This window comes from Lontra canadensis, unplaced genomic scaffold, assembly GCF_010015895.1.
Source record: "Lontra canadensis isolate GAN:19392208 unplaced genomic scaffold, GSC_riverotter_1.0 scaffold78, whole genome shotgun sequence".
NCBI lineage: Eukaryota > Metazoa > Chordata > Mammalia > Carnivora > Mustelidae > Lontra > Lontra canadensis.
In genome coordinates this window covers 1,725,950-1,737,090 of record NW_022631072.1, presented here as the reverse complement: position 1 = coordinate 1,737,090, position 11,141 = coordinate 1,725,950, and the positions used below count along the sequence as shown (strand labels likewise).

The following is an 11,141-nucleotide window of genomic DNA, read 5'->3' as shown; positions in this document are numbered from 1 at the left end:
TCTATTGGATGGGGTAAAATTCCGATTCACAAAAGACTGACCTTATCATAATTATGACAAATTCATTTTTGTATGCCCTGCGGGACTTAGCTTGATGCTTCATACACAGTAGGCGCTCAATAAATATTTGATGAATGAAACTAACCATCACAGTCAGAACTCAATGCTCTGTTCTATAATTATAAAACATAACCAAGGCCAAATTTTAGCCATAAAAAAAAAAAGCAGAACATTATTCCACATTTGAAACATTTTAATGGATCTTTCAATGAAAGCTTTAATTCAGCTAACAACTAAAATACAGGCATAATTTAGTTATCTAATATGGAAGTAAAAAGATCTATCAGAAAGGTAAGGACATTCTGAGAAATGCTAAGAAAGTGTGACTTTATTCATATTATATACAACATGAAACATTTTCCATTATTTGAGTTACTTCAAAATCTAAATTCTGCTTGTTTCTCAATTAAATTCTTTCATGACAGATGTTGAATATTGACCTATTTTTTTTCCTGACAATACCAATAGGCTGCCCAACATGATACAATTGTTTTTAGCACTTAAATTTAAGAGACTATGGCTCAGTATTTAAAAAATAAATTAATAAAAAAGAAGCATTACAGGAAAAAAAAGGAAAGCACATCTACCCCATGATAAAAACAATCACCCGTTTCAAATCAGAAAATGGCATGAGCATTATTTTACTTAACCTACTTAGACACATACAATACCCATATACAAATGAAGTAGAACCTATAGCCCAGAAGGGTACAGTGGCGATCACTAATTAGTTGCCAGTTGACAATGTAAATAAAAATGAATGGAATATCAAGTTAAAAAAAGCTGGTTTTTAGCTTAATCGTTGGTGCAGAATGTACAGCAGGGGTCGGCAGCCTGGTGGCTGCTTTAGCTTTGCTGGCTTGGCTTGCTCGAACAGCAGTTTCCAAACGTACTTTCAACTCAGGAGCCGCTCCCATTACTGTCTTGAAAGCATGTGGGTACAGAGGTCCAATATGCATTAAATTCTGGAGTGCAAACTCATGAAGATCTTTGGAAACTGTGCTTGCTGAGGCAAAAGAATTTTCATCCAGCAGGTAAGAGATCAAAGTGGGAACTAAAAGGGCAAGTAACTGGACTCCTGCAAGGAACAATGATAAGGTTTGAAGATCATCACAAATCTGTCAATTACAATAAACTTTAAGATAGGTGATTACCACAGTAGTCTCGGTCACAATAAAACATAATCAAATAGGATCTGTCTTAGACTTCAACAACAATTAATATTAAATAGTCAATATTAATTAATATTAATTAATATTGACTATTTACTTAATGCCAGGCTATATCCAGCTTGGAGACCAAATTTGTTAAGACTGCATATTTTAGTTTATATTGTTTTGTTAAAAAAAAAAAAAATACTGGCTAGGGACACCTGGGTGGCTCAGTCGGTTAAGTGTCCAACTCTTTCCCAGCTTGGGTCTTGATCTCAGGGTCATGAGTTTAAGACCCCATTGGGCTCCATGCTGGGCGAGACGCCTACTTACAAAAAAAAAAAAAGGTGAAAAAATAATGGCTAAAAGGGTAAAAGGGAGTAAGTACTTTACAACTACGATCTGGTGGAATGTATTCTGAGAGTAAGATCATGACATTTTTCAGGGTATTTCAGAATAGGGAGGATAGAGTAGGAAAGAGAAACTGAACAGCATCAATTTGTTATTATTTAACTAAAACTAGGTATCTCCTTCTTTTAAAAATAGAAATACAACTATTTCCCATTTTATCATTCCCCCTCAACAGTAAACTCCATAATAAGTGAAGGAAAAATATCTCAAAAAGAAGCAAATATGTAGAATTTAGGGTTAAAAAAACCCAAGAACCTGTGTCTGGTTGACATATATTCTAAGCCCTTAAAGATTTATTTGGAAGTTTAATCCCATCCCGTTTACTAGTCTCTTTGTCTTCCCATATTAACAATTCCATCCTGGAATATAAATTTCATTAAAGCTGGTATTTTTCTTTAAAAAACGTGATCATGTATACGTCTGTATCTGATAATCAACACTGAGAATAATAATTTTTTCCACTTTTGTTAACTTTTGTAGAATGACAGTAGCCAAGGTTGCAGGGGAGCAGGAAACATCTGATACAGAATGTGGAATACAACATTCACTGACGTCAAGAAATACAATGATAACAATCATGAGACCTTTCCGGAACCCTAATCCCATTCTGTCCCTGAACATCTTCTTTCCCTGCTGTATTTTTTTCTACATAGCATCTTCCTAATTCAGCATCTATTATATCTATATCCAAAATTAATATAGTTATATCCACTTTCACTTCTATATAAAATTATGTATATAGATATATGTACACAATGTTTATCTACACAAAATTTTATGTTTATATATAAAATAGAGACAGATATACCCAAGGGGCGGGGGATGTTCACTGTCTCTGTTTTTGCACTACAATATAAGCTCCATGAGGGCAGGGATCTTTGTGTAGTTATTTCACGACTAGAACATACCCGGTTTGCAGCAGGAACTCAGTAACTACTTGTTGAATGAATGAACAAACACAAACATCCTTTGCCTTGAAAACCACTCAGAAGTTTTTATCAGTTGGATACTCTTCCATGACAAAGTTCAAGAAGAAAGGTAGCAAGCTGATATTTTAAAAGTCCCAAGAATTCTCCAATTAGCTAGATTTAACTCAATTTCCCTCACACAGAATTATAACAGTACTGTATAACAAGAACTTCTATAGAAGATATAATAATGAATTACCAAATAAATATGAAATTATCTTCAGTACACTGTGCATACTAAAGCAGACAAGGTTTTCAACATCAGGTTGAAAAGCAAGGTTTTGATTTTAACAGTTAATTAACTGGAAAAAATAGAAATTATTTAAGTACCCATCAAGTATCTAGAAATGTGCTAGGAATTTTAGGAAATACATAATTCATCAACAGCTTTCAACCTAAAACCTAGTGCCTAGCTGAAAAGGGTATCCAGCACATCAAACAATTAGAGAACTCAATGCTAAAAACCTATAGTGAAGGGGCACCTGGGTGGCTCAGTGGGTTAAAGCCTCTGCCTTCGGCTCAGGTCGTGATCTCAGGATCCTGGGATCAAGCCCCATGTCAGGGCTCTCTGCTCAGCAGTGAGCCTGCTTCCCTCTCTCTCTCTCTGCCTGCCTCTCTGCCTACTTGTGATCTGTCTGTCAAATAAATAAATAAATAAATCTTAAAAAAAAAAACCAACAACAAAAAACCTATAGTGAACATTTGAGATAGAGTTCCTCAAAAGCCTCATAAAGTGGAAGAATACTTTAGGATTTTATAGTTTTAGTTATTATCTTAAAACCACAAGGTCATAGAATAAGGTTGATTATAACTGCCAAAGAAATTGTATTAAGGGAAAGATGAGAGTGGGCTGAGTAATTGAGCAACATTTCTTGAAAAAATGAGATCTGATGCAGGTTAAATCTATTTTTGTAATTAGAAATGTGAGGAAGAAACATACCTGAGGAGAGTGAAAATAGACTGAAGACTGTACAGAGGTTAAAATAAGCCATGTGAGAAAATTGGACTGGTCAGGTTTGTGGATACACATTGGAAAGCAGAAAAAAAGTTTGGAAAACTGTGCAAAGATGTTCAGATTCAATGCAGTAATGCAAGAGAAAACTACTCAAAATTCTTTTTTTTTTTTTTTAAAGATTCTTTTATTTGAGAGCTGGCACGCCAGAGAGAGAACATGAGTGGGGAGAGGGGCAGGGAGAGAGGGAGAAGCAGACTCCCAACTAAGCTGAGAGCCCAACGTGGGGCTCGATCCCAGGACCCTGGATCACGACCTGAGCTGAAGGCAGACATTTATCCAACTGAGCCACCTAGGTGCCCCACTACTCAAATTCTTAAACGAAGGAGAGGTAAAATTGATGGGGAATATCTGTTAGGAAACTATTAGAGCTACTTAGTTGAGATGATTAGGTACAAGAATAGGAACCAATGGGCGCCTGGGTGGCTCAGTGGGTTAAAGCCTCTGCCTTCAGCTCAGGTCATGATCCCAGGGTCCTGGGATCGAGTCCCGCATCGGGCTCTCTGCTCAGCAGGGAGCCTGCTTCCCTCTCTCTCTCTCTGCCTGCCTCTCTGTCTACTTGTGATCTCTCTCTGTCAAATCAATAAATAAAATCTTAAAAAAAAAATCCTTTAAAAAAAGAATAGGAACCAAGATTCTCCTGAATCCCAGAGAAGTTTCAAAAAATGATAGGACAAGTTTTGAGTAACAGATTGAATAAAGATGATGAACAAGAATTAAGATTCAGGGGCACCTGGGTGGCTCAGTGGGTTAAAGCCTCTGCCTTCGGCTCAGGTCATGGTCTCAGGGTCCTGGGATCGAGCCCCGCATCGGGCTTTCTGCTCAGCAGGGAGCCTGCTCTCTCCTCTCTCTCTGCCTGCCTCTCTGCCTACTTGTGATCTCTGTCTGTCAAATAAATAAATAAAATCTTAAAAAAAAAAGAATTAAGATTCAAATATAATTCCAATGTCTTTAGCTTATAACCCTGGTCATGTTGGGTGAAGAAACACTCCTTGCCTATTCCTGTAATGGATACTATAAAGTTAAAAACAAAAAATTAGCATTTGTAACTGTTGTGAAGAAAGGTGGGTGATAAAACAAATTTAAAAGCTGAAAATTTATCTTCTGGGAATTACATTACTATATTTTACGTAACTATATATTATAATTTTAAGTGTTAGTGAGATATATCTCAGACATATCTAAATAGCAATAAGCATTATCCTGGTTTCTTCATTTTTTTAATAGACTGCTTCACTGAGATAACAGATGTTTTGTATTATAGGAAGACTTTTAAGTATAATAAAATTGGCATTAAAAAAAATTAAGATAAATATAAGGCCAAATGCATGCAAAAACCAAAGGTAAATGAGTCCTACTAAGGGGATATGATGGCATTCGTCAGGAAGGTAACGTCAAATCAATGAATAAATGAATGAGCATTTATGAAATAATGTGATGGCCACCGTTTACCCTTTGGTTTTTGCCATCATGGCCACAAACATAGACCATGATGTCAGTCACAACATTTCTATTCAAATAGTCTATTAATATCTAATTTCAATTAAACTTATCAACTCCCAAACAGTCCTTCTTCCTGACTTTTCCAATTCTGACACTGCTTCCATGTTTCTTCCATGTAACATAGTCCTGTTCGGCTCTTCTCTTTCTCTTGCTCCCTATAACTAGTCACTCACCAAGTAAGATCAATTTTTTTTCTTCATCACCTCTGCATTTCTCCTTTTCCACTATCATAGTTCTGGATTATTATTATTTGTAAAAGATTTACTCATTTGAGAGGGAGAACATGCACATGTGTGTGTGTTGGGGGGAACAGTAGAGGGGCAGGGAGAGAGACAAGCAGACTCCAAGCATAGAGCCCGACTCAGGGTTCAATCTCAGGACCCGAGACCACCAATGGAGCCAAAACCAAGAGTCAGATACCACCCAGGCACCTCTGGATTGTTGTTTTATAGTGAAGCTCTTACAGTAACTTTTCAAAGTCTCTACTACCTTTCCAATTTCCCGTAAAAGTTTTTTCAAGGGAAGAAGAAAAAACTTACAATAGAAAAAAAATGGATGTAATTGTTATCTGGAGAGTAATCTAGCAATATATATTAAAAGTCTTTAAAATGTACATTCCTTTCAACCCCCAGTAATTTCACATTAAGTAATTTATCTGATAGCTATAATAAAAAATGTGTGCAAAGATATCTGTACAAGTATACTCATCTCGGTTATTTATGATTTTGAAAAATTGGAAACACCTGATGTTCAATCATAAGGTATTAGCTTAAAAAGTATAGTCTTTGTGCTGAAGCAATTAAGTAATTTTTTTAAAAACAAATTTTAGATTATGATGAAATCAAGGGAATAAAGAGGAGTAGATATTAAGCTGTGGCAGCCTCTGATTAAATGGACGTATCTGGTAACTTTTCATTAAATAAAAATAATTTTTAAATTTAAAAATTGGAGGTATTTTAATAATGATGTTTGGTATTAACACTAATCTGATTCTATTTGTTATAAAGCTTCTATATTTCTATTATGAACACCATACTAAATTACTTTTATAAACCTATTAAATATCCACATTTTCCTAATTCTTAAAGAGTATATTCCTAGAAAAAAAAATCAGTGTGTTTAAAGGCCATCAGTAATTTATCTTCTTGCTCATAAAAAAATGAATATAAATAACTCAATATATTATGTCAGTAGCATGACCAAAATATTAAGCTTTCTACAGTAACCACTACTTAGTAAACTTATTGTTGCAATGGCCTGTGTCTAATATCAAGTAAGATATATATATATGAGATATATATAAAATAAACAGCTCATTTTGGACTCCTGGCTTTTTATAAGAATACTTACTGTTCTGTTCTTCCCCAAGAGCAACTAATGTTTCCAGAACTTTGATTCCTTCTTGAACAGCTAAAAGTTCTGTGCTACTGGCTGGTCTGTTTCTTTCAACCGCTTTCAGCTTTTCAACCACTATTGGAGCCAAGGAACGGATATACGGAGTTGAAAGGGCACGATTGGAATGTTGGAAGACTGAGAGGAGAAGCTGATAACACTTGGCTTGGACCTATATAAGAAAATAATTTTATTAATTAACACGTGTGATAGTTCTCATTTGCTGTATAATCACGTTGCAACTTAATATGCGCTGAAAAGATGTGATACTGCATGATGAAACTAGAACTGTGGGATGAATTAATACCATTTTCTATTTATAGAAATAAAGTTAGAATAACGAAACTTCCAATAAGCTAACTAAAAAAAACTGAAAAGAAATTAATTAAATAAATATTCCTTATATGGTAACTGCCAAATTACCAAGCTTATATAATTCATTTCTTTCTGTAGTGTGGTAGAAGCTATAAACCAGGAACTCCAATTTACGTTTTTAATTTCTTCTTTGCTTGAAAATTGTCCCTTCCATTTTAACCTAACATATTTAGTAAGGAAGGCTAATATCTAAATGATGTCAAACAATGCTATAAAAATACCCCAGTTAGACAACTCAAATTCATTTGAATTCTCTGGAAATGACTGCTTATGCCAATTTAACTTTTCCAGGCCTAGAAAGTAAAATCTCATTGGCTCCACTTTAGCATAAAAGGACTTCACAGTAACCCCAAATAAAAATTTTTAAAAAAAGGAAGGAAGGAATGAAGGAAGGAAGGAAGGCAGGCAGGCAAGCTAAAAGGAAGGCCCATCACTATATGGGAAAAATAGTGGAATAAAGCTGTTTCACCACTTTGGTAGAAGAGAAGTTGCCAGACCTACCTCACTGGACATAATATTGGGCAATGTTTTCAAAATAGAGATTTATGATTTAGGAAGACAGCGGCAGAATCTAGGAATCATGTTATTAAGCTGGTTTTTTTTTTCTGATGTGCAGCAGGTTTGAGAATCATTAGTTTAGACTTCAACATTGTGAAGCCGAAAAACCTTATTTTCTAGAAAAACTGGCTTCCAACAGGTTCATCAAAACATGTAATAATGTAAATTTATTCTTTAATGCTTTTGGTGTCATTAAGTAAACAGTGAAAGATAATAACCATATATTCATGCAAAATCTCTACCATTATAAGCCAGAGTTAATCAAATATTTTAGATACTGGAGAATTTTTTCAGGTGTAAATACACATACACACGTGTCTCCTAGTGCTTAAACTGAGTGATCTTTTCCAGCTTTTCTACTGAAAACCCATATAACAAATATTTAGGTTTTCAAATAATGCCTCACCCATTTTAATGAATTGATCTGAAATTTTACTGATAAAGTGGAATGTTTACCTCTCTGTTTAAGTGTAACTTACCCATGGGTCACATGAATTCAGTGCATTTTTAAATCTGTTCATGCAGCCATTCTGTAATGACTGGACTCCTATTATTTCACTACTAGCAGACCACAGGAAGAGTGCAATTGCTGTTAGCATGCTCACTTCATCAGGCATAGGCATGGAATCTTCTGAAATACATGAATAATATTAAAATACATGAAAAAGGAAAGCAATGTGCTGTTTCCAACATATTTTGGAATTCCAATCTTGAACAATAACCCGCTCTCCCCCTGTGACATTTATAGCAGTGTGTGCCTCAATCTAATACAATCCATAAACAACTTTATGAATAGAAATCAATTACTACTAAGGAAAAAGGGATACTTTATCATAAAGTCCTGCATTGAAGTCCTTTTTTCCTTGTTTTTCTGGATGGTACAATATTAACTGAAAAAATTTCAGGCATAAGTCCTAACAAGAACTCTATAAGGGAAAGCAAATTTGAATGAAAGATAACATAGTAATATAAAATTTTAAACTTAAAAGTTATGTAACTTTTTTGTAGTTTAGATGGATCAAAAATTTCCAAATACTTTCCTTCCACAAAGTTAACTGATTATAAGATATTCCAAGTAATTTAAAAATCCAGAGCAAACTTTCTTAGTGATAACACCTTTCTATTCAATAAATATGAAACCTACACATTTTATACAACCATAATCAAAAAATTTTGCACAATTTCTTCAAGACAGTATTCTTATAATTTTAAAGAACTTCTATTGAAATCATTTATTTGGGAATAAATACAACCTAACAGAAATACAGTATATAATTAGAAATACAAGAAATATCTACATTTATTCTAAAGAAAACTACTATTAAACCTGGAAAGTAAGAGACCTAAACTATTTTGTCATTCTCATTTCTTCCACAGCTGAACTTATTAACATTCTTTAAGTATGAATTTGGACTAATTTGGAAACTGCAAATACTCAATGATAATCAGTAATTTATCAAAATTATAAACATATATATTTGATATGCTAACATTATCTAGTATTTAGAGTACTGACATAAAATAGAATGAGCTAAGAATAATAGAAAGAAGCCTATTAACATAAAGAAAGAAAGTTGTAAAATTTGAAGGATTTAGCCAATCTACAATAATCTAAGTCATACCTGTTAAAAACCTGAGAACTCCATAGCAGGAATATTATCATAGGTGAAATGAAAACAATTTGTAACTCAGAGTCTGTGACACTGTAAGCAATTTTTTATTCAAAAATTAACACTTTATTTTAAAATTGTGACTTTCTGATTTGCCATTTAAATACTGTTTTCTACTAAAAGAAACCAGGGCTGTTTTGGAGAAGTGATGGAACCAGAACAGTAACAGGAAAAATACAAAGTAAGCCTGCTATATTTTTGGTGCAAGAAAGTAAGAATGTGCTCAAGAAATAAAGGGAATATGTCAAAATGATAAAAAATGGACCCACTGAATTAAAAAAAGGATCATATCTGTACTGATAGTAATAACAAACATAAGAAAATAAAAAATAAGGGCAAAGAACAAGCTCTTCCCACGAAATGCTAATAAATGAACAAGGAAGAAAATTAAGGAAGAAGTTAGAAAATTATCATTTTGACATCATCACAGTAATAACTGGTTCAAGTACAACAGATGTTAAAACCACTGGGCACCTGACTGTCTCAGTCAGTAGAGCATGCGACTCAACGTCGGGGTCATGAGTTCAAGTCCTGTGCTGGGGGTAGGGTTTACTTAAAATACAAACAAAAAAACCCAAAAACCATTGGGTGAAAGCTTGATGGGGAACACATAATTGACAGAGTTTCAGATTATCTCCCCACAAATTCCTTATTAGTTGTAAAAGGGGAAAACATCAACTCTGTAGTGGAGAAATATGGCAGATACCATCTTAAGTTATTAAAGTTAATATTCCCGATAATGGGATGAAGCAACATTATATGCCTCCTTACAAGATGCATGGAGAAAGACATAACAATACTCATATAGTATTTCTGCCAAAAAAGCATAACCTGAATCTAACCACGAGAAAAAGAAACATAAAATCCAAATTGAAAACCAATCTATAAAATAGGGGCACCTGGGTGGCTCAGTGGGTTAAAGCCTCTGCTTTCGGCTCAGGTCATGATCCCAGGGTCCTGGGATCGAGCCCCATATCGGGCTCTCTGCTCAGCGGGGAGCCTGCTCTCTCCTCTCTCTCTGCCTGCTTCTCTGCCTACTTGTGATCTCTGTCTGTCAAATAAATAAATAAAATCTTTAAAAAAAAAAAAAAAAGAAAACCAATCTATAAAATAGATGTCTGCACTTATAAAAGACATTTATATCATGAAAGATTAAAAAAAAAGCTGAGATACTGCCTCAGACTAAAGAAGACTAAATCATTACAACAACTAAGTACGACAACTAAGTATGCATGATCCTGGACTATATTCTGGATTAAAAAAAAAAAAGTTCTATTAAAGTCATTATTACGACAATTGGTAAAATTTGCGTCTGAACAGTAACAGCATTGTATCGATGTTAAATTGCCTACATTTGGGGCTTCTGGGTGGCTCAGTGGGTTGGGCCTCTGCCTTCAGCTCGGGTTGTGGTCTCGGGGTCCTGGAATCGAGCCCCGCGTCGGGCTCTCTGCTCAGTGGGGAGCCTGCTTCCTCCTCTCTCTCTGCCTGCCTCTCTGCCTATTTGTGATCTCTCTCTCTTTGTCAAATAAGTAAATAAAATTAAAAAAAAAAAAAAAAGCTTGGGGCGCCTGGGTGGCTCAGTGGGTTAAAGCCTCTGCCTTTGGCTCAGCTCATGATCCCAGGGTCCTAGGATCGAGACCCGCATCAGGCTCTCTGCTCGGCAGGGAGCCTGCTTCCTCTCTCTCTCTGCTTGCCTCTGCCTACCTCTGATCTCTCTCTGTGTCAAATAAATAAATAAAATCTTTAAAAAAAAAAAAAAGCTTTATAAATTGCCTACATTTGATAATTCTTCTGTGGTTATGTAAGAGAATGTCCTTGTTCATAGGACATCTCTGAAGCATTTAGTAGCACAGAGTCATGATGACTTCAGTGTATTCTCAAAGGGCTCAGCAAAATAAACAATGACATTAACAATAACATACAGATTATAGAGTAATAAAATGTGACAAAACGTTAACAGTTGGTGAATCTAGAAGGGTATACTGTAGTTCACATTTTAAAAAGTTTGAAATCTATTACAAAATTGAAAACTTTTTAAAAC

The 11,141-nt window shown here is 34.8% G+C and overlaps 1 protein-coding gene across 3 annotated transcripts in view; it reads right to left on the bottom strand.

The window, feature by feature from the left end:
- Window positions 1-235: 235 nt before the first annotated feature.
- HEATR5B (HEAT repeat containing 5B) overlaps window positions 236-11,141 on the bottom strand; it is a 105,665-nt gene continuing 94,759 nt past the window's right edge. Inside the window, exons 34-36 of one of the 3 annotated variants that reach the window (XM_032881859.1) lie at window positions 7,910-8,061; window positions 6,456-6,669; window positions 236-1,138 (exon numbers count right to left, since the gene is read on the bottom strand). In XM_032881859.1, the coding sequence (XP_032737750.1) occupies window positions 834-1,138; window positions 6,456-6,669; window positions 7,910-8,061 (671 nt within the window). In that variant the 3' untranslated portion in view covers window positions 236-833. The remainder of the gene's footprint in view (window positions 1,139-6,455; window positions 6,670-7,909; window positions 8,062-11,141) is intronic. The other 2 variants (XM_032881861.1, XM_032881860.1) reach the window with 2 other exon arrangements.